The sequence below is a fragment of the Phacochoerus africanus genome, chromosome 15 (genome assembly GCF_016906955.1).
Source record: "Phacochoerus africanus isolate WHEZ1 chromosome 15, ROS_Pafr_v1, whole genome shotgun sequence".
In the NCBI taxonomy this organism is placed as follows: domain Eukaryota; kingdom Metazoa; phylum Chordata; class Mammalia; order Artiodactyla; family Suidae; genus Phacochoerus; species Phacochoerus africanus.
The window spans coordinates 72,298,793-72,322,467 of record NC_062558.1 but is presented as its reverse complement, the minus strand read 5'-3'; the positions used below and the strand labels follow the sequence as shown (position 1 = coordinate 72,322,467).

The 23,675-nt window shown below is 42.5% G+C and overlaps 1 protein-coding gene across 4 annotated transcripts in view; it reads left to right on the top strand.

The window, feature by feature from the left end:
• Positions 1 to 20,385, top strand: part of PBLD (phenazine biosynthesis like protein domain containing) — a 43,538-nt gene extending 23,153 nt beyond the window's left edge. For 3 of the 4 annotated variants that reach the window (XM_047762047.1, XM_047762048.1, XM_047762046.1), the window contains exons 3-10: positions 6,031 to 6,130; positions 6,710 to 6,808; positions 11,884 to 11,993; positions 12,083 to 12,112; positions 14,425 to 14,513; positions 14,769 to 14,947; positions 17,346 to 17,408; positions 19,408 to 20,385. In XM_047762047.1, the coding sequence (XP_047618003.1) occupies positions 6,031 to 6,130; positions 6,710 to 6,808; positions 11,884 to 11,993; positions 12,083 to 12,112; positions 14,425 to 14,513; positions 14,769 to 14,947; positions 17,346 to 17,408; positions 19,408 to 19,520 (783 nt within the window). In that variant the 3' untranslated portion in view covers positions 19,521 to 20,385. The remainder of the gene's footprint in view (positions 1 to 6,030; positions 6,131 to 6,709; positions 6,809 to 11,883; positions 11,994 to 12,082; positions 12,113 to 14,424; positions 14,514 to 14,768; positions 14,948 to 17,345; positions 17,409 to 19,407) is intronic. The other variant, XM_047762049.1, reaches the window with a different exon arrangement.
• Positions 20,386 to 23,675: the final 3,290 nt, after the last annotated feature.

Here is a 23,675-nt window from a genome sequence, read left to right as displayed (position 1 = left end):
AAAATCATTTCCAGTGACAGCAAGAGGATTGGCTTTACATTTTAATTTTTATTTAATTTTTGTCATTTTAGGGCCACACCTGCGGCCTGTGGAGGTTCCCAGGTTAGAGGTCACATTGGAGCTACAGCCACTGGCCTACACCACAGCCACACAGTAACGCTAGATCCTTAACTCATGGAGCAAGGCCAGGGATCGAACCTACGTCCTCGTGGATACTTGTCAGATTCGTTTCTGTTGAGCCACAATGGGAACTCCATGGCTTCACATTTTTAAAGAGGAATACTTAGTTTTAGTTCCTCTACTCCTTGCTGTTCCGGTTTTCCTGGTTAAATTTTGGGGTTACCAAGAGCCCTTTCTGCAGCTTGAGGGGATTATGTATTTAAGGAAGAACAGGTGGATAGCAGTGCGGTGTTCAGTCTTGCTCTAACTCATGTGCAGTGGCCATTTCCAAACCGGGTGCCCTTCCTTAAAGAGAGGACCACTGGCTCAGTGTGACCACACTGGGGTCAGAGGCTCATGGGGTTTCTAGAGGGTTATAACCTCATAGATCTTTTTTATGCCCAGAAAAAGGATACAGAATGCAGAGAAGATCGTTCTGGAACACTGAAGGGTGTTCCTAGAGGGAAGAGAACAATGCAAAGGAAGCAGATATGTTAATGTGGGAATTTCTGCTTCCCAAGTAGCCTCACTGGCTTCTAGGACCTAACCCTCAGCTTTGAGGGCAGTGACTTAAGGCAAATTCAGCACAGCTACTCTATGAGTAGTTATTATTATTATTACCCTTAATTTACAGATGAGAAAACAGGCAGAGGAAGCTTAAGTAATTTATCTAAGTAGCTGACTTCAGAATCCCTCCCCAGATCTACCCGACATCAGGGCCTATGCTTTTTTTTTTCCCCCCCCTTTTCTTGCTATTTAGGGCTGCAACTGCAGCATATGGAGGTTCCCAGGCTAGAGGTCAAATTGGAGCTACAGCTGCCAGCCTACACTACAGCCACAGCAAGGCCAGATCTGAGAAGCATCTGTGACCTACACCACAGCTCACGGCAACACTGGATCCTTAACCCACTGAGCGAGGCGAGGGATCAAACCTGCAACCTCATGGTTCCTAGTCAGATTCTTTTCTGCTGCTCCATGACAGGAACTCCAGGGCCTATGCTTTTAACCCACCATACTCACTACTGTCCTGGATGTTGACCCCTTCTACAACACTCCTTCCCAGTTGGTAACATGTATCACTCTTGCTGTAACTCATTCATTGCTAGTCTCCCTCCCTACACCGTACATTCTGTGAGATCTTAATCTATTCTGACTTGTTCTGACACATAAGGCCTAGCACATGGGATAAATAGATACCTAAATAGATCATCTGTTGAGTGAAAGCAAAAATATTATGATCAATTAAAGTATAGCAAAATCTCCAAGAGTTCTAGTTAACCAACAGGTATTAATCTTTTGTTCTATAGGTGGAGTGGGGTGGGCAGGGTATTCAAGGCAAGTATGAGATTTGGGTACTGGGTTCTATGATGGAGCTGGAGAAACCAGGCATCCATAAGATCCATTAGGAGCAAATGAGGATGGCCCGCAGTTTGACCGATGCATAATGTGGACATAACTTTATAATCCAAAATCCAAGCACCTCGGAAGGAATCTCCCATTTATTTCTGTATGATTTAGAATTTTTTCCATCTAAATGCTTTTTCCTTTGCTGGAAGGAAGCAGAGGGACAAACGAACAAAGACTGACAACAGGACTGTCCTGTTTAGGCTGTCATATTTCTAAACTACCACAAGATGGGAGTATTTTAAAACTTTACTCTGATTTTCTGATCATTAATCTTTTGTGAGCCTTATGGTGATGGAACCTCAGTGTGCCCATGTGGTTCACTGGAACTCAGAAAAACATGGCTCTGTTTTTTTTATTGGAAACTTGACTCATGTGAGACTGGCAAAGGGAAATGGGTATTAAAGCAAGAGAGGAGTCCCTTGTGGCCCAGTAGGTTAAGGATCTGGTATTGGATTCCTGTCGTGGCTCAGTGGTTAACGAATCCGACTAGGAACCATGAGGTTGTGGGTTCAATCCCTGGCCTTGCTCAGTGGGTTAAGGATCTGGCGTTGACGTGAGCTGTGGTGTAGGTTGCAGACGCGGCTCGGATCCAGCGTTGCTGTGGCTGTGGCGTAGGCTGGCTGGCGGCTACAGCTCTGATTCGACCCCTAGCCTGGGAACCTCTATATGCCACAGGAGCAGCCCTAGAAAAGGCAAAAAGACAAAAAAAAAAAAAAGAAATCAAGAGAACTAACAGCTGTTGGTTTGTAACTATTATGCACTACATTTGAAAATAAGCTTGTAGTGTAAAATGGAAACACTATTGGAGCCAAAATTCGGTATTTTTAATGAATGCAGTCCCATTCCTTTTTTTTTTTTTTTGTCTTTTTAGGGCTGCTCCTGCAGCATATGGAGGTCCCAGGCTAGGGGTCAAATCAGAGCTGTAGCCACTGGCCTACACTACAGCCAGAGCAATGCCAGATCTGAGCCATGTCTGTGAACTAGACCACAGCTCACGGCAATGCCAGATCTTTAACCCACTGAACAAGGCCGGGGATTGAACCTATGTCCTCATGGATACTAGTCAGATTTGTTTGCACTGAGCCACAACAGGAATTCCTCATTCTTTTTTTCTAAAGCTCTCCAAGTTGAAGCAATATTAACCTCATAATTCATCATTATTTTCATCTTTGGTTCCATTGTTAGAAATTGAATTGCCTGAGGTGCTTATTGAGGGCTGTTACTATCAAACTTTCTACATTGTATCTGATCCTTCAGGCAAATAGCAAGTGCGTTTTCAGTGTCCTGGGACACAAATTAGTTACAGAAATTCAAATTGTAGTTGGTTCAGTATATATGCCAAAGCAGAGAGGATTAAAGAACTCTGTGAAGTATGTTTTAGCTGACATGCAAAAAAGCCTATTTGCAGGAGTTCCCGTCTTGGTACAGTGGTTAACGAATCCAACTAGGAACCATGAGGTTGCGGGTGCTATCCTTGCCCTTGCTCAGTGGGTTGGGGATCCGGCGTTGCCGTGAGCTGTGGTGTAGGTTGCAGACACGGTTCAGATCCCACGTGGCTGTGGCTCTGGCGTAGGCTGGTGGCTACAGCTCCGATTGGACCCCTAGCCTGGGAAGCTCCATATGCCACGGGAGAGGCTCAAGAAAAAGGCAAAAAGACAAAAAAAAAAAAAGCCTATTTGGTCACTGCTGCTTTCTGTGTCTGGACTCCTTGACTGAGATGCTAAGTCCCTTGAACACAGGACCTCATCTTATGCACCAGGGCTCCTCAAACTATAATGAACATGCAGGTGACCTGGTTTCTGGTTAAGATGGAGATTCTGATTCAGAAGGTCTATGCTGGGGCCTGGGACTCTGCATTTCTAATACATTCCCTTGTGGGTGGTGCTGATGCTGCTGGCCCAGCATGACACTCGGTGACAGATTGATTGCCAAACTTCCAGCAAAAATGTTGCAGGAGTCCATTTTATCTGATGGACATTGGTTTTCCTGCCTCCAGTGTGTCAAAGAGATAATAATAGTTTCTTTGTTATGTGGAGGCAGTGCTGTGTGGCAGATTAAAGAACTGGCTTTGAGCCACTCAGAATAGAAAGGTGGCTTTTATCAAGCACTTATTACATGTTGGGCCCTTTGATGAGCACTTTGTGTGCATTATTGGATTAAATCTTTTGAAAGAAAATTGTTAAGTAAAAAAACACAAAAAGCCATTGCGTCATGTTTGGGTTTTCAGAAAATAAGTATCATTTTCTTAAGTGATTTCTCTTTCTGTAGGACTACAGAGCTTCTACAGATTTTGAACACAGTGCTCCTTTAAGAGAAGCTTAGTAAGTCTCCTGTTAGGATTTTTACATCAGCTGATAGTTTAAAAAATCATGACTGATTTTTCATAGTAACAGCCTTTATGCCTTATATGAATATATGGAAAGTATTTCAGAGTGATTTGAATCAACTAAAAGATAGGGGTGTTTAATTGTGTGACTCAGGTAAGTGATTATGAATTTATTAGAAGAAAATTATGATTTTTATATCTGGATTTCAGGAGCTCAAGAATACTAAGTTTGGCCAAAGCGAAAATGTAGTTATCTTGAGATTTCTTCAGAATTCAAAATCTAAGTCATGAGCATTTCGTTGATGAAAAAAATGATTTTCAGAGTTCCCTCATGGCTCAGAGGGTTAAGGATCCTGCCATTATCTCTGTGGTTGGTTACAACTGTGGCATGGGTTCAGTCCCTGGCCTGGGAACTTTTGCATGCTGCAGGAGTGGCCAAAAAGAAAAAAATTGATTTTTTTTTTTTTTTGGTCTTTTTAGAGCCATACCTCTGGCATATTGAGGTTCCCAGGCTAGGGGTCGAATCGGAGCTGTAGCTGCTGGTACACTACAGCCACAGCAATGTGGGATCTGAGCTGCATCTGTGACCTGCACCACAGCTCACGGCAATGCCAGATTCTTAACCCACTGAGCGAGGCCAGGGATCGAACCTGTGTCCTCATGGATACTAGTCAGATTCGTTTCCGCTGAGCCACAGTGGGAACTCTGAAAAAAATTGATTTTTATTTTCAAAAAGAAAATTCATGCTTTTTTTTCCTTCAGTTAAGAGGAATGTGTGTCTGCATGTATATGTAGGTATGTGTCTTCACAATAACCTTTTGACTTAAGAACTATTATTCCCATTTTAAAGACGTGGGGAGATGAAATAACTTGCCCACTCTTGACTGTTTCTAGGAGCTGACCCAGGGTACAAATCTAATTATGTCTATTTCTAAAGCCCACTTAATTTTTTTTTTATTTTGGAAAATTAAAAGACAAGGAAAATTTCAAGAATGGTACAATAAACTTCCACACATTTTTCCTCTAACTCCTCTCATTCTTAACATTTACAAAACTCCTGTTCTTAATCACTGTACCATCTTTTAGGCATACCTTTTTCTTTTTTATTTATTTTTAATTTTTTTTTATTTTTTAGGGTTGCACTTGTGGCATATGGAAGTTCCCAGTCTAGGAGTCAAATTGGAGCTGCAGCTGAAGGCCTATACCACAGCCTAGCAATGCCAGATCCAAGCTGCATCTGTGACTTACACTACAGATTGCAACAATGCCAATCCTTAATCCCCTGATGGAGGCCTGGGATCAAACCCTAATCCTCATGGATATCAGTTGGGTTCTTAACCTGCTGAGCCACCACAACGGGAACTCCTAGGCATGTCTTTTTCTTAGGATATTACACAACCTTTCTGTGTTTAATTTCTTTATCTGTAAGTGGATGTTGAGGGTTTTAAACATGAAGATTAATTGAATAATACATTTTCAGCAAATATTCATTGAGCTTTTGTGATTTGAGGATGAATACAAGCATTATTCTAAGCCAGGACCAAGCAAGAGAATGCAGTTGGTACCCTCATAAAGCTCAGACTCAGAGGAAGTGTAGGGGGGGCAGACGGTAAAGGGGCATAGTAGGTAATTTCAGGTGGTCTAAGCAGTGGGGGAAGAGACAGAGCAGTCTGGAAGGCTTCCTGGAGGAGGTGACCTCTGGCTTGAGGCCTGACCCATGAAAGGGGGTGAACTATGTGAAAACAGAGGCACCATGGTCCAACCTGCTCAGAGTGGGTGCTGACATCTCTTCATCAAACAAGAAGGGGAGATTGTAGAGTTTCCATTTGTAGAATTGTTTTTAGTAGAGAGCACATTCTCTTGGATAGACTAGATAATAATCTGGCAAAAGATATCCCAGGACAGTAGGGTTTTCAGAATCTACTCTAGCTTTTTACATCTATAGCTCTTCACATGGTGCTACAAGCATGGATTTCTGAAACAGTCTTTATAAAAGTGCCTTGATTCTTTGGCAATTATTTCCTTTTAAGCATGTAACTTTCAATTGTAATAAGCTGTAGTTTACTAGTGGCAGTTGCTATCCAAGGAAATCTGATTTGTATTTCTGGAGTCTCAGTAATCTTTCGTTTCTAATTTAGAAATTGGATGAAGACATGCATCAAAAAGTTGCAAGGGAAATGAACCTCTCTGAAACTGCTTTTATCCGAAAATTACACCCAACTGACAACTTTACACAGAGTAAATATGCTTATTTATTTGTTTGTTTGTTAGTTTTTGGCTCTCTGTGGCATACGGAGTTCCCAGGCCAAGCTGTGGTTGCAGCCTATGCCATAGGCACAACAAGGCCAGATCCTTAACTCACTGTGCCTGGCAGGTGGGGATTGAACCTGCATCCCAGAACTCCAGAGGCACTACCGATCTTGTTGCATCACAGTGGGCACTCCAAAGATGCTTTACCAAAAAAAAAAAAAAAAAAATCATTCTTGAAAACTAGAAGCTGCTTTTCCAGTGGGAGAATGATATTTAAGGGAAATGTCTGTTCACTATTTGCATGCAAGTAGGAGATGGTGGGAGGAGTTTCTGATTTAGTTTTCAGTTCATTTGAGGGAGCATGTGCTGGTGAATTTGAATGTCTCAGCTCCAGACCTAGCACTGGAAACCCTAGGAGGCTTGCCTGGACTTCACTCCGCCTTTCACAACATGTTTCAGTGATTAATCATGTTAGTGAAATATTTAGAAAAGAATAAGAAAAGGAAAAGTTTGCAACCCATTTATATGGGAATGATCTCATCTCTCTTTGGCTTTTCTCCTCTGAAGCTTCCTGCTTTGGACTAAGGTGGTTCACGCCAGTGAGTGAGGTTCCTCTCTGTGGCCACGCTACCCTGGCTTCTGCAGCTGTGCTGTTTCACAAAATAAGTAAAGTGATTTTTCTTTTATAAACTTACCATTTAGCAAATAGCAAATATTTAAAAAACCTCTCACATTCTTTCCTGTGACTGGCTTAGTGATATTGTAACATTTATTTCAAGCAATTCATCGTGCAAAAACAAAAACAGCAACTTTAAATAACACTTTGGCCTTTCTATGTGCCAGGTATGTTGGAAAGTCATGATTTTTGTTACCTGGAATGCCATTTTATTTTATTTTATTTTTTGTGTTTTTGTCTTTTTAGGGCCGCCCCGGCGGCATATGGAGGTTCCCAGGCTAGGGGTCCAATAGGAGCTACGGCTGCCGGCCTATGCCAGAGCCACAGCAACGCCAGATCCAAGCTGCGTCTGCGACCTACATACACCACAGCTCATAGCAATGCTGGATCCTTAACCCACTGAGTGAGGCCAGGGATCGAACCCGCAACCTCATGGTTCCTAGTAGGATTTGTTAACCACTGAGTCACGATGGGAACTCCTAAAAATTTTTTTTTAAATAATGATTTTTATTTTTTCTGTTAGAGCTGGTTTACGGTGTTCTGTCAATTTTCTACTGTATGGCAAGGTGACCCAGTGACACACACACACACATATATATATATATATACTTTTTTCTAACATTATCATGCTCCATCATAAGTGACTAGATACAGTTCCCAGCACTATAGAGCAGCATCTCGTTGCTTATCCATTCCAAATGCAATAGTTTGCATCTATTAACCCCAAATTCCCACTCCCTCCCCCTCCCCCTTGGCAAACACAAGTCTGTTCTCCTTGTCCGTGATTTTCTTTTCTGTGGAAAGGTTCATTTGCGCCATATATTAGATTCCAGATATAAGTGATATCATATGGTATTTGTTTTTCTCTTTCTGACTTACTTCACTTAGTATGAGAGTCTCTAGTTCCATCCATGTTGCTGCAAATGGCATTCTTTTGTTTTTTTTTTAATGGCTGAATGGTATTCCATTGTGTATATATACTACATCTTCTTAATCCAGTCATCTGTTGATGGACATTTAGGTTGTTTCCATGTCTTGGCTCTTGTGAATAGTGCTGCAGTGAACATGTGGGTGCATGTGTCTTTTTCAAGGAAAGTTTTGTCTGGACATATGCCCAAGAGTGGGATTGCTAGGTCATATGGTAGTTCTATGTATAGTTTTCTAAGGTGTCTCCATAGTGGTTGTACCAATTTACATTCCCACCAACAGTGCAGGAGGGTTCTCTTTTCTCCACACCCTTTCCAGCATTTATTTGTAGACTTATTAATGATGGCCATTCTTACTGGTGTAAGGTAGTAGTTTTGATTTGCATTTCTCTAATAATCAGTGATGTTGGGCATTTTTTCATGTGCCTGTTGGCCATCTGTATATCTTTGGAGAAATGTCTATTCAGGTCTTTTGCCCATTTTTCCATTGGGTTGTTGGCTTTTTTGCTGTTGAGTTGTGTAAGTTGCTTGTGTGTTTTAGAGATTAAGCCCTTGTCAGTTGCATCATTTGAAACTATTTTCTCCCAGTCTATAAGTTGTCTTTTTTTTTTTTTTTGGCTTCCTTTGCTGTGCAAATGCTTGTCAGTTTGATTAGGTCCCATTGGTTTATTTTTGCTTTTATTTCTGTTGCTTTGGGAGACTGACCTGATAAAATATTTGCAAGGTTGATAACAGAGAATGTTTTGCCTATGTTGTCTTCTAGGAGTTTGATGGCATCTTGTCTTATGTTTAAGTCTTTAAGCTATTTTGAGTTTATTTTTGTGCATGGTATGAGGGTGTGTTCCAGTTTCATTGATGTGCATGCAGCTGTCCAGTTTTCCCAGAACCACTTGCTGAAAAGACTGTCTTTTCCCCATTTTATAGTCTTGCCTCCTTTGTCAGAGATTAATTGACCATAGGTGTCTGGGTTTATTTCTGGGTTCTCTGTTCTGTTCCATTGGTCTGTATGTGTGTTTTGGTGCCAGTACCACACTGTCTTGATTTCTGTGGCTTTGTAATATTGACTGAAGTCTGGGAGATTTATGCCTCCTGCTTGGTTTTTGTTCCTCAGGATTGCTTTGGCAATTCTGGGTCTTTCGTGGTTCCATATACATTTTTGGATTATTTGTTCTAGTTCTGTGAAAAATGTCCTGGGTAATTTGATAGGGATTGCATTGAATCTGTAAATTGTTTGGGGTAGTATGGCCATTTTTACAATATTAATTTTTCCAACCCAGGAGCATGGAATATCTTTCCATTTCTTTGAATTCTCTTTAATTTCCTTGGTTAATGTTTTATAGTTCTCAGCATATAAGTCTTTCACCTCCTTGGTCAGGTTTATTTCCAGGTATTTGATTTTTTTGGGGTACAATTTTAAAAGATATTTTATTTTTGTATTCTTTTTCTAATATTTCCTTGTTAGTGTACAGAAATGCAGTTGATTTCTGAATGTTAATCTTATATTCTGCTACTTTGCTGAATTTGTTGTTCAATTCGAGTAGTTTTTGGGTTTAAATACTTAGGGTTTTCTGTATATATTATCATGTCATCTGTGTACAGTGACAGTTTTACCTCTTCTCTTTCTGTTTGGATACCTCTTATTTCTTTTGTTTGTCTGATTGCTGTGGCTGGGACTTCTAATACTATATTGAATAAAAGTGGTGAAAGTGGGCATTCTTGTCTTGTTCCAGATTTTAGCCAGAAGACTTTCAGCTTTTCTTCATTGAGTATTATATTTGCTGTGGGCTTGTCAGAAATGGCTTTGATTATGTTAAGGTATGGTCCCTTTATACCCCCTTTGGTAAGAGTTTTGATTATGAATGGATATTGGACTTTGTCAAATGCCTTTTCTGCATCTATTGTGATGATAACGTGGTTTTTGACTTTTCTTTTGTTAATGGTGGTGTATGATGTTGATTGAATTGCGTATGTTGAATGACCCTTGTGTACCTGGGATGAATCCCACTTGATTGTGGTGTATAATCCTTTTTATATGTTGTTGGATTTGGTTGGCTAAAATTTTGCTGAGAATTTTTGCGTTTATATTCATCAACTATATTGGCCTATAGTTTTCTTTTTTGGTAGTATCTTTGTCTGGTTTTGATATTAGTGTGATGCTAGTGTTATAGAATGTCTACAACGAATCCCAGCCGCTAGACCACCAGGGAGACATTTTATTTTAAATAGGAGATTTCTGTGACCAAAAAAGAGGAGAGCTGCAAGGCAGAAAAGGTGTCTACCATGATATGATATTGGGGAACCAAAAGTCATTCTTTGCCCCAAATATGTCCCCACCCATGCTGAAATTCATTTCACAAGAGTTTATTTATTCTTTTTTTTGGCCATGCCTGAGGCATCTGCAAGTTCCCAGGCCACAGATTGAACCTGCAGCATAGCAGTGACCCAAGCCGCTCAGTGAAAATGCCAGATCCTTAACCTGCTGTGTCACAAGGGAACTCCAACAAGACCTTCTTTACTCTGAATTTTAAAGATGTATGAGCCCCAGCTATGCACATTTACCTTGTGAAGAGGGGATGCAGCTCCTTAATCCCACCAATTTCCATCTCAGCTACACTTAGCATAATAGGTAAAGGTTAGGGCTTTGTGGGAATGGGGCAGAAGGGAGATGCCTGGAAATGCCCTAAAATAGAGATGGAAGCTGCCATGAACAAGTGTGGACAACAAGTAGAAAGTTAAAGAAGGAAATAAGCAAGATGATATGACAGAGGGGTAACTGTAGGGAGTGGGGGCAGGGGTTAGAAAAGGAAGTTCTTTGGGGAGTTACTTAGATGCTGAGTAAGGGAGGATGTTACGGGGAAAGTTCCCCCAGAAAGCAGATTCTGAGATACATTGGCATGCTGAAAGAACTGGAGGTGGTATTCTTGGGTCAGAGTTGGGAGGGGAGTAAAGAAAGCAGGATAACAGAGGAAGAAGTTGAGTTGCAAAATGGGGGCAACAAAGAAAGGCCCAATAGTCCTCCATGAGAAAATTTACCAAAAAATTATTTGTAAATAATGATGTCTTACACTAATGATAATGAGAAGAATTAAACTGTTGGCTTCAGAATGTAAATTTTTATAGTGGAAATTGACAGAACATTGTAAGACAACTATGATGGGAAATTTTTTTAAACTTTTTTTTTTTTTTTTCCTTTTTAGTGCTGCACTCATGGCATGTGGAGGTTCCCAGGCTAGGGGTCAAATAAGAGCTGTAGCTGCCAGCCTACACCACAGGACAGCAACTCAGGATCTGAGCTGTGTCTGCGACCTACACCACAGCTCGCAGCAATGCTGGTTCCCTAACCCACTGAGCGAGGCCAGGGATCAAACCTGCAACCTTATGATTACTAGTCTGATTTGTTTCTGCTGTGCCACAACGAGAACTCCTGTATTTCCTCACCTTTGAGATATGGTTAAGTTTTACAGAAATATTAGGAGAAAAAGTATTAAGTCACAGATCTTTGTTTTCACTAAAAAAATGTTACCCACATTGAGATAAGTGGCCCGAGTGTATCACTAACATGAAGGGGTATTATATTAGGGCTTGTGGTCCAAAGTAAAAAATTTGGTATAGCTTGGTTTGTTTGTAGTAAGCTTGATTTGTTTATATCAGACCATTGTCCATAACGTGTATATTCTATTTGGCATCCCCGTGGTGTATCTTAAACTAGAAGTGTTATAACTCTATAGTCCTAGGGGGGATATTTAAAAATCTGCATTTGAAAAAATTATAGCATCCCTATGAGCTGGGTTTAATTACTGCCTCCATTTTATTGGTAAAGTGAAATTAGTATAGTTTAATTATTTCCCCATTTTATTGATGAGGAAATAGTGGTTTAAGGAGGATGAATAATTTTCTCAAGGGCACAGTATGTTGTCAAGTCTAATCAGTTATGTTTTTGTTTCTCAAGTTAGAATCCAGTGAGGGTTTTCTCCACTTGGGACCCCAGTAACCCAAGTCGGAGTCCCCTTTATGGGAAAGGCAGCACTGTCAGAGAATCTAAGACCACACACAGACATGCAACTATGTAAGAAAGTTTATTTTCCTATTGATTCAAAGAGTTTTCTAATTGACAAAATAAGAGTCTTTTTTTTGGCCAGAAAACGTGAATAGCACTCTAACCTTTGTCACTCTGAGTGGGGAACTAAAGGCCAGAAGAGCAGAGGATGGTATCATCCTGGACCTGCCTCTTTATCCAGCCCAACCCCAGGTCAGTTGCTTTTAATTATTGCTGTAAATACTGTGTCAAACTGAAGGTTTGCCTGTTTTACAATGGTTTTATCTTTTATCTTGATCTAGGACTTCCCTGAAGTGGAGGACTTGATAAAGGTTGGTGAAAAGAATCAAACCTGAGCTCATGTGATTTGATCATTGTTTATTGTTTGCACAAAGACTGGGTACCATTTGATTTCAAAAGATAGGCTTTCTACCAATGTTCTATTCTCAGCTTGGATGAATACTGTATGGTGCATTTGAGGTTTGAATTTTAATATTGAATCTGTCTGGTAAGAAGGTTGACCAGTTTTCCCTGTCTCTTCATTATCCAGTTAGCCTCCATGGAAGGGTTGGGGAGGGGAGACTGCTACGTGGCAGGCTGAGAGTAAAAGAAAAGAATGGAAACTTCTTGGCAGCTGTCATGTCCTGAACCCCTCAGGGGGAGAATAAGGCTGAGATGAGGGGGCTGAGATGGAGGAGGACAGGAAAGGATGGGTACCTCAGTAGAAAAGACAAGATATGAAGACTGGTTTCCTCAAGGGGTCTATGTGGGGGTGGGGCTTAACAATAATAGTAATAGTGAAGATTTAATAAAGAACACTTTTTTTTGGCCATGCCCATGGCACATGGAGGTTCCCGGGCCAGGGATTGAACCTGTGCCACAGTAGCATCCTGGGCTGCCGCAGTGACAATGTCAGATCCTTAACCCACCATGCCACAAAGGAACTCTGATAATAAAGAATATTTTTAGAGTATCTTTACACAATATGATGCACTAAGCATTTTAATGCATTTTTTCACATAATTCTCGCTGTCACCCTGTGCAGTTGGAACTACAGTTGTCTCTTGGAGATTCCAGAAGGCCAGAGCAGTCCTGATGGCCAGGTGTTTAGTTTGTAGAGAAGAAAGCACCCAGATCAGGACTAGGCCAAGGGCTGCCAAAAGAAAACATGATTCTGTAAAGTGGCCTCTTCTGGGTAGTACTGGGTATTTCTCAGTGAGTTATCAACTACAGCATTTATAATCTCTTTAAAGTTTATCTAAGTTTAATATCTAAACTAGTTTTCAAAGAGTAGAAGCAAGTATTATGGATTCTGATTTTACATTCAGCTCCATCTATGGCTTAGGTTTTGGGAGACAAGTGAAATTCATTAATGAACTGCTTTAAGCATATTGGCAAGAAAATGGAAAATACTCATACTGGTAGACCTTGTTCATGAACTTAACCAGATCTCTCTAAGCCTAAGGGTCAGCATGTGTAAAATGGGGATGCAGAAGGGTTATTTATTGTGGGGTGTTTTTTGTTGTTTTTTTGTTTGTTTGTTTTTGGTTAGTTCGTGTTCTTAGAAACTGGCAATAAGTTTTTCAACCATGAATTAAAACTTTCAAATTGACATAAGGAACCATGCAGAGAAGGGCTGGATGCCCCTTCAGAGAGATCAAGAGGCCCTGGAGAGCAGATGAGATCTGGCTGTAGGAGTTCCCATTTCTGGAGGGACAGACCTTGGTCAGCAGTGGTAACAGAGGCAGACATCCCAGGGAGTACCCACAGCTGAGAGTCTTGGCCATGGCCCCTAGAGCATCTCAGTCCCTAAAGATTAGGGAACCCAAAGCTACCTAATGACAACCAGGCAGCTACCATGTAATTCTTGTCTATTCTCCCAGTAGCCAGCGTTGGTGCCAAAGGATGACTCAGAGGGGCTTCTGTCCCCTCATAGTCTCCCTCAGCACCCAAGCCAAGAGATAAACGTCTTGGGTATGAGCAAGGTGATGTGGACTCTTAGGTAAAGGGTGAATCAAGGTGTCTTTAGAAAACCTTGCTATGTTCTTGTTCTGTTGCATGCCAGTGAAGTGAAACAGTGAGCTTGCCAAGCAGAGCAGCACTGAGGTGAGTGCTCCAGTCCCCACTTGCAGACTGCTGGCCCGTGGGGACTCTTCTGGTTGCTGCTGCAGGAACTCCAGCTATATTATTTCGTTTAATCCTCACAACAACTCTGACACACCGGCATGAGGCCCCCACCTCTACAGAGAGTAGCCAGATGTAATTCAGAGCTTTGACTCCAGGGCCCTCAGACCAGGTCAAAGGGTGTGTGTGTGTGTGTGAAAGAGAGAGACTCCCTGGATCTCTGTAAATCTTGCTCCTTATCTATGGGAAGAATACCCATTTGAAGGAGTTGTGTGTTGAGGCATGTAGTAACATGCATCAATGATGCCCATCTTTGGTTCTCAGAGGATAAACTCAACTCATTGAGGCCTCCGGTCACCAGGAAACTGGCCCTCTCTGAACAATACCTTGAATCTCAAAACTGAATCAAAACTCTTGGGATTGGAGATGTTGGGTATGCCTGGCAGAGGGCGGAAGCTCCTGAGAGGTGGTTCTCCATACAGGGGAACACTCCTGAGGAAGTTTTGGTCTGTCTCCACAGACAGCCATAGGTGACACACTGGTTCAGGACGTCCGCTATTCTCCAGATACCCAGAAGCTTCTTGTCCGGCTCAGTGATATTTACGACAGGTAAGCAAGATCTTTTGCTTTGTCAGCACTGTGGGGAGGGCTGGGCGTCCAAGTTTGTAGCTCTATCTTGGTCTGGCTATGCTGTGTTCAGTCGAACCATGATTTAGGCAGCCAGAGAGTTTTGTTCCTGGGCAGGAAGGCATTGCACTTGCTCTCCCCACCCTCCTGGGCAAGCTGATCCCTGGCCTTCTACAATCTGGGCGGTGGGTTGTCTGTGGGAGGGGTTTGTCCTCATCCATCCCGTTCATGAACAAGGTCATTTCTGGAGAACCTGAGAGTGAACACACAGAATCTGCTGCAAGTGGACAACACAGGGAAGGTGAAAGGACTCATTCTCACCCTCAAGGGGGAGCCTGGTGGGCAGACTCCAGCATTTGACTTTTACTCCAGATATTTCGCTCCGTGGGTTGGTGTGGCTGAAGACCCCGTAACAGGTATTTTTATTTATTTATTTTTTTGTCACTTTAGGGCCGCACCTGCAGCATATGTAAGTTCGAAGGCTAGGGGTCAAATCAGAGCTGTAGCTGCAGGCCACAGCCACAGCAGTATGGGATCTGAGCTGCGTCTGTGACCTACACCACAGCTCATGGCAATGCCAGATCCTTAACTCACTGAGTGAGGCCAGGGATCAAACCCTTGTCGTCATGGATAATATTGGGTTCATTACCGCTGAACCACAACAGGAACTCCCTGGTACAGATACTTTCTGACTTGAGTCCTGAGGAGGGCTAAACAGTGGAGGAGGAGGATGACAAACAGCTGTTTAAGTGCCCTTCACGTGACCTTTCAGGTTGTTTGGGGTTTGAGCGGCCTTTGTTTTCCTACCTCCCCTTCCCCTATCCCTTCTCTGAGGTCTCACGTAAAAAACACAGAATTAAGGAGGCAAAATAGCAGGGTCAAACCTGAGTGTCAGACCGCCTGGGTTTGGATCCTAGCTTCCTCGCTGTTGACCTTGAGCAAATGACTTAACGTTCCTTCTCTACAAAATGTGGATAATGCCTCATAGGGTTAGGTCAACACAGTGCCTGATAAGTGATTAGCATGGTGCCTGGCACATGATAAGTGCTAAATGCTATTGGTTATTTTTTGTGTGTGTCTTTTTAGGGCTGCACCTGCAGCATATGGAGGTTCCCAGGCTAGGGGTGGAATCGGAGCTACAGCTGCCAGCCTACGCCACAGCCACAGCAACTCAGGATCCGAGCTGAGTATGCGACCTACACCACAGCCCATGGCCATGCTGGATCATTAACCCACTGAACAAGGCCAGGGATCAAACTTGTGTCCTCATGGATGCTAGTCAGATTCGTTTCCGCTGAGCCATGACAGGAACTCCTAGGAATTTTAATAATAACAACAAAACTGGCTCCCTGAGCCAACACTTGCAGATCTGCCATTTGCAAAATCCAGTGGCCAATGTCCACTACATTCCCAAAGCCATTTGTCCTTTTCAGTGACCAGCCTGTATGATCATTGATATCTAGGTAAGATTTGGTTTTTGTGAAGGATTAAAGTCCTGAGCTGCAGGTGGGAAATGGGGACAGGAATAGTGTTTCTTCCCTCCACCCCCACCCCACTTTCCCAGACCTGCCCACAAAGTGGGTGGAATGGGTTCAGGAATGTGGATATTCAGGGTCTTTTACCAGCCAGAAGCAGAGGGATGAAATCTAAGATGTGCAAATATATGAAACCTCCTGCTTTCATCTTCTTGAGAAGAGGGGGCTGAGCAGTAAAAGGGGCGAATGCTCAATGGAGGAGGCTAGTGGATGGGATGGTGGCCAGGGCAGAAGGAGGCTGGGCAGAGACTTCAAGGCTCCTGTCCTGGTCAGATGGCAGGGGCTGGGATGGTTTCAGGGCCTTGACTTAGTTACTCTCTGAGGAACAAAGCATGTGAAATTCAAAGCTCAGCAAGCAAGCACTTTTAAAGACTCAGGAAAATACCCAATGACATCCCAACAGTCCAACTCAACCCTCCCCTATGGAAAAGAAGTTCTGAGTGGATTTATGCAGGCACAGCTGCTTCACAAAGATTTTTAATTAGCACAGAGGGGAAGCTTCTCTCCCTGTAATGATGCTTTTCTATAGTGGGAAGGTCTTTGGACAGTGGTGACCAACCATCTCAGTTTTCTTGAGACTGAGGGGCTTAGCACAGAGGATGGATCTTCAGGGTTAACCCAGGACTGTCTCAGGCACACTGGGATGCTCAGGCACCAAGAACATTTAGTAAGTTTTCCTGAAGGATGGACTTTCTCTGAACCATCCTTTTCTCTCCCAAAGACTTTTCCGTCAGTTATTACTTTCTATTTTATTTCATTTTAATATCTATTCTCTGATCTAAACCTAGAAATCATGAGGAATCAAGTGAAAAAAAAAAAAAAAACCTCACTTAAAGTTCTTTTGGCACCAAAAACCTGGAATGTGGGCTTGGTGGAAAAATTGGCCTTTTGTCAAAGTTCCCTAGCTTTCCTTGCATGTGTGTCTTAGGAGGAAGGAGATATTTTCTCTTGAAAGATGCAGACGGATTTATGTGAAGACCTTGAGTCTCCTACTATGGGCTGACAATGAACTGGCAGACCAGACAAGGATGAAAACCTGCAATTTAATTCAGTCTTCAGAAGGTATTAGACACAGAGGATACATCTTTGGAAGGAGCTTATCCACAAATTCTTTCTTCCTTTTTATTTCCATTCATAATTCCACACTCTGTTGTGGTCACAGCCAACATAATGGCTAAGTCGTCTGCGGTCAAGCTGGAGTGTTGGTTGATTGTGAATATACCACAAGGTTACCCCTGTTTTCTTTGGGATTGTACCATAACTTTTCACTTCTTTTAAGGGTCTGCGCATACTGTTCTCAGCAGCTACTGGTCCCAGCAACTGGGGAAGAAAGACATGCATGGTAAGACAGCTCTTTTTCAAATTAAAAAAAAATTTTTGCTTAACTTTAAGCTAGTATTCCTTCTCATATGTACTGCGCACTTGAAGATGTAATAAAATATTAACTATCACCCACATGAAAGCAAAAAGTTTTTAATTCGTTCACTCTGAACCTTCTACTCAAAACATCCTCCACCCCAAACATCTTCCACCTCTGTCTCTCCCAACACACAGACACACTTCTAATATAGTAAGTGCACAATAAATATTTGTTGAATAAGGTTAACTGGCTGTATAATTTTGGCCCGGAAAGGTTATTTGTTTATTTATTTATTTGGCAGTGCCCGAGGCATGCAGAAGTTCCTGGGCCAGGGATCAAACCCAAGCCATAGCAGTGAAAACACCAGATCCTTAACCCACTGAGCCACCAAGAAACTCCCAGAAAGACTGTTTATAATGTGACAAGCCGAGACTGAATGATTACCAAGGTTCCTTACTGACATTGGTAGTTATGGGATTAAATCAAGCAAATTGCTTTGGAACCAAGTCTCCTAGTGATTAATGCATCATTCAAGGCAGAGAAAATAGATGGCAGCCAATGGTGGCTACACAGCCAGTAGCCTGTATGTGGTACAAGTTACATAATCAAAGTGGGAGTTTGACCTTAAAGAATGGGGGTCTTACTTAGTGGGCTGGTTAAGCCTCTGTGACCCTGATTTGGGGATAGCAGGGTGGCTGTTTTCTTCCTTTCTTCCTTCCTTTCTTTCTTTGTCTTTTTAGGGCTGAACCCTTTGCATATAGAGGTTCCCAGGCTAGGGTTCGAATAGGGGCTGTAGCCGCTGGCCTATGCCACAGCCACAGCAATAGGGTGTCCGAGCTGCATCTGTGACCTACACCAATGCCAGATCCTTAACTCACTGAGTGAGGCCAGGGATTGAACCTGTGTCCTCATGGATGCTAGTCAGATTCCTTTCCACTGAGCCATAGCAGGAACTCTGGCTGTTCTCTTTCTTTAGTGAGCCTTATCACTCCCCTAAGCTCCAGGAAGGCTGAAGCTGTGCATTATGTTTGCCTCACCCATGTGGTTGTTTGATAACAACCATGAGTGAATGAACTCCCTTTGTCCTATTCAGACCTGGGGAGATGGGGTCCTCTCTGTAGCGCCAAGAGCACCCCCCTTTATCTTCTGAGACTTTTAGTCCTAGCCTCTATCTTTTCACATGTCTTTGCTTATTGCTAGGCAGAGCCAAGGAGGAAACTATGGGTGGGGTGTGTTTGGGGCATTATAGAAACTTATAGAAGAAGTGGCCCGGGCAGGGAAGATGTGGAGTTGTGTTTTGCTGATCAAATCTCATGTGTGGCTTCTCAATCCTCAAAACAGGATGGGCTAGGCAATACCATGAGCAAATGAAGGGGTGCATTCTTTAAAAATTTTTTTTAATGAATTGATTTTTATTGAGATAACATTGATTTTATCTTTTATGTGTACATTGTATTTCTGCTTTTGTCTACCCTACAATATGCTCACCACCAAAAATCTACTGTACAATTGATCCCCTTTACCCGTTTTGATCCCCCTGCCCTTCCTTGCCCCTTCCCCTCTGGTAACCACTCTCTGTTCTCTGTATCTGTGTATTTGTGTTTGGCTTGTTGATTTATTTGGTTTTTGTTTGCTTTTTAACAGCTGTGCCTGCAACATATGAAGGCTCCCAGGCTAAAGTTCTAACTGGAACTGCAGCTGCCAGCTTACGACACAGCCACAGCAACGCCAGACCCAATCCGCGTATGCAGCCTCCATTGCAGCTCACAACAATGCTGGCTTCTTAACCTGCTGAGTGAGGCCAGGGGTCGAACCTGCATCCTCATGGATACTAGTCAGGTTCATTACTGCGGAACCATAATGGGAACATCTGTGGTGCCTGTTTGATCCTGGAAACTTTCATGTGCCACGGGCGTGGCAAAAAAAGTAAAAGGTGAAAACAATCTTAATTTGTGAATCATTTTATGTTTTTTTTTTTTAGCCTTTCAGTGTTCCAGCCGGGGAGGAGAACTGAAGATTTCACTGCGTCCTGATGGACGAGTGGACATCAAGGGAGGCGCTGCTCTGGTTTTAGAGGGCACGCTGACAGCCTAGAGGTGGTTGTGCTGTGATATTGCTATCTTAAATTACTAAGTATTTTCTGCATAAAAAGAAACGTAAGGGGCTGCCTTAAGCAAGCTTGCATGGTAGTCTAGTTAATCCACATTACAAAGAGAATGATGAAGACATGTTAATGGAGATTTAATAATGCTTCCTGAATGATTAACTAATGGAGTTTGGCTCTACCTGTGAGTGTATTTGAAATGTAAGTACCCAGTAACCAAGAATAATATTGTACCCAGTACCCAAGAATAATATCGTCACCTTTGCTTATGATCACCCCTCCTGGAATGAGGAACAAATATATGAGGAACAAGATCAAACCATTTAAGCTTAGGTGTGAATACTTGATAGACTATTTTGCAGCCATTAAAAAGGTCCCTTAGGACTGGTGGCCTAGTGGGTTAAAGACCCAGCATTGTCTCTGCTGTGACTTGATTCACTGCTGTGGCATGAGTTCGATCCCTGGCCTGGCAACTTCCACATGCCTTGGGCGTGTCCAAAAAAGAAAAACATCCCAAAACTATGGAAATATAGAAAAATATTTCATGGTATAATACCAAGAAAGAAAACTACGGTAGACTATTAAATGTTAGCAACGTTATGCTGTGTCTGTGGAGGATATGAATTTCTATGGGCGAGGATGGAACATGAAGATACAAAAGTGAAAAGAGTTCATGCGTATCTGGGGGGTAAGATTGGAAGTAATTTTAAGGTATTTAAAAAATCATTTCCTTTACTGGAAACACACTCATGTTTAATAAATAAAAATCAAGATGTAACTAAATAAATAAAAAGCCGAGAAATTGAAAAACTATATGTGTATTAGAGTAGTAGTAAAGCTAAATATGGAAAGTAATAACTTGCCTCTTCTCAAGTTCTTTTCAGGGTGGGAATCCCCCTTGCTGTCGCTCCCAAGGATTCTGAAAGCTAGGTGCCCAGCTGGGATTGAACTCCCAGCCTGTGGGTCAGATCTGCTGCTCAGTAGTCTGACATGGTTGGTAAAAAGCAATTTGCTGCCTCCTGTGTAGAAGACACGGTGCTGAAAGCTGGAAGGGTGGAGAGCTGGCAGGGGCAGGCTGCAATGGAGATTAGAGAGGGAGCGAGCTTACAGAGCCCTCAAGGAGCTCCAACTGGGGAACCAGGCTCCTCCTTTCATGAAAAGATAATGAGCACTTGCACCCATCTGTGGTTCAGGCGTACGTACAGCAGGCACTGGGGTGCTATGGCACACTCACGGGGTTGCTAAAGGACAGGGCTTCAAAAGACTGGGGCATGGGTGAAACTTCAGACATGAGGGCTCAAGGCATGCCTGGATTTAGTCTAGAGTTTCTACACCTTTTTTATTTATTTATTTATTTATTTATTTATTTATTTATTTATTTATTCTATTATAGTCGATTTACAATGTTCTGTCAATTTCTGCTGTATAGAGTTTCTGCATCTTGAAAGTAGATAGGTTCTATGGGGCAGAGAGAAATAAAAGTAATTATTAATATAGTTGAAAAGATAGCACGTAAGCACAAGGATAGATAAATAATTCTGAAAGCTGTTCTTGTCTTTTTAGTGTCTATATCTAATTAATATCTATAGAAAGGACATAGGAATTATGGTGATTGTGAGTGGTCCCCAGTGTATGAGAAAAGGAGAACAGGGGTTCTCCAGATGTGGTCCTTAGACAAGCAGCACCTGCACCACCTGGGAGCTTGTTAGAAAAGCAGATTCTTAGGCCCTATTCCAGACCCACTGAGGCAGAAACTCTGGGGACGGAGATCAGAAATCTGTTTTTTGCTTTTTTCTTTTCATAGCTGCACCTGTGGCATAGGCAAGTTCCCGGGTTAGGGGTCGAATCCGAGCTGGAGCTGCTGGCCTACACCACAGCCTCAGCAAGAAGATCCCAGCTGCATCTGCGACCTAGAATGCAGCTCTTGTCAATGCCAGAGTCTTACCCCACTGATGGAGGCCAGGATGGAACCCACATCCTCACGGACACTGTGTCACACTATGTTGTGTCTTTAATCTGCTGAGCCACAACAGGAATTCCCAGAAGTCTGTTTTTTAAGGAGCCTTCTGGGCAATTCTCATGCACACTTAAGTTTGAGAACCTCTGGTATTCAGGCACTGTTTCCTTGCCTCCCTAGCAACAACTGCCTGTGTAGCTCCATAACTTCTAAATGTGCATTGTCTCAAAATCTCCCTGGCCGTACCACTATACTTGCTGCTTAGTGCAGTTTTTGTGGATCTGGTTTTATTTTCTTCCTCCTAGCTTCCAATTCTGTTCAGCATAGAAAAATTAGCTGTGCTCAGGTGGGAGCTGTTCAGTAATATGTTGGTAATATACAAGATTAGTTAATCAGCCATGATTTATTAATGATGAATTAATTATACCTGATTGTGCAGTTCTGCTAGCTAAATGGATCTTTAAAGAAGTTATTTTATTAATCATCATCGTGCTAATTGCAGACACTTACAGAAGCATCACTAATTAAACATGCAACCATATGCAGAACAAGTTGGGCTGCTGAGACCTGCAAGAATAAGAAACCTTGATTTTTCCAGGGAGCTAAAGCAAATTTTATTTTACGCAATATTAGGGAGTTGGCTTGGCAATGTCATTATTCACTGCAAATTAATATTGTAAACTTTTCCAGCAGGAATTAATCCCTACATCAAAAAGCATATAGCACTCTAGTGAGAGTCTAGTAAAGGGGAAGATTACTCCATCCTATTTTCTCTGTTATACACATGCAAAATGTCTTTGTTGAACAGAACCCACTGATTGATGGGATGGGACCTACAGCAGAGAGAGTCAAAACCTCCAGCCAGTCTGTCACATCAGAGAGCATCACGTGAGTGCGAGGTTGTGAACTCTTAGGGACCAGGAACACTGTGTATTGAATCACAGGAAGAGAATCCATAGCCTTGTGCTATTGGAGCAGAGAAAGAAATGAGACTGTCCAGTCAAAGGGCAGCAGGTAAACTCAAGGATAGTTAATAATGGGAAAATTTTTTTCAGTTTTTAGCTCCAGATAGATTAAAACCATCTTCTGATATTTTGTTGTTACGATTTTTTGTTTGGAGTTATGCAGCCTCCAAACACCAACCCCCCATGTTGTCTTCCCAGCACCTTAGCTGGGAACTTCCCATTGGGAGCAGACAAGGAGATAGCGGCCAACTTCCTCCAAGGAAGCCAAAGTGGCCAGAGGCTACCTCTCCCTGTACCTCAGGCTTTTCAGGCTCAGCAAAATCACCAACTATCTTGGAATAGAGATCCTAAGTAAGGAAAGCAGTACTGTAGAGGTGGCTAGGGGCCCTGGTCCCTGTAGGGACCACTTGCAAGCTGAACTAGCATCTGGCTGTTGGAGATGCTGCGCCAAATAATGGCTATAAGCATATTTGTGTAATTTTGATACAATAGTAATATGGTGAAGGTATGAGCATATCATAAGTGTGTGGTGATGAGGATGGCAATGACAGACTTCAAGGCTGTCTTGATTTTGGGGGGAGTCCACCATCCTGCACATTCACTCGCCTGTTCATTAGATTAGGATTGAGTGTTTGATTCAATTCTGGATAATGAGGAGTGAAGGTGGGTTTTCCATTCAGGGAGCCAAGTGAGGAAAAGAACCTGGAGCGGGGTGAACCAACATTTGGTGTGCTGGTTTACTTAATAACCCAGTTTTTGGTATGGCATCCCTCCATCATTGTTGCTTGGTACTCCTACGTCAAGAGATCATCAAGATCAACAGATGTTGCTTATTCTCCAAAGGAAAAAATCTCCAGTTTCTCTCATAATGGGGAGAGGGAATTGCCTAGTGTGTGAAATTGGGCACATATTATGTGTATTTTAACATATGCATACAATGTATATCTACCATCTAGATTAAGATGTAGAATATTTCTGGAGTTCCTCCTGTGGTGCAATGGGGATCAGTGCCGTTTGGGGAGTGCTGGGACTCAGGTTCGATCCCCTGCCCCTGCACAGTGGGTTAGGGATCCCATGTTGCTGCAGCTGCAGCTTAGGTAGCAGCTGCGACTTGAATCTGATCCCTGGCCCAGGAACTCCTTATGCTGCGGGGTGGCCAAAAAATAAAAGAAAAAAAGATAGAGAATATTTCCATCACCCCAGAAGGTTCCCTCATGCCCTTT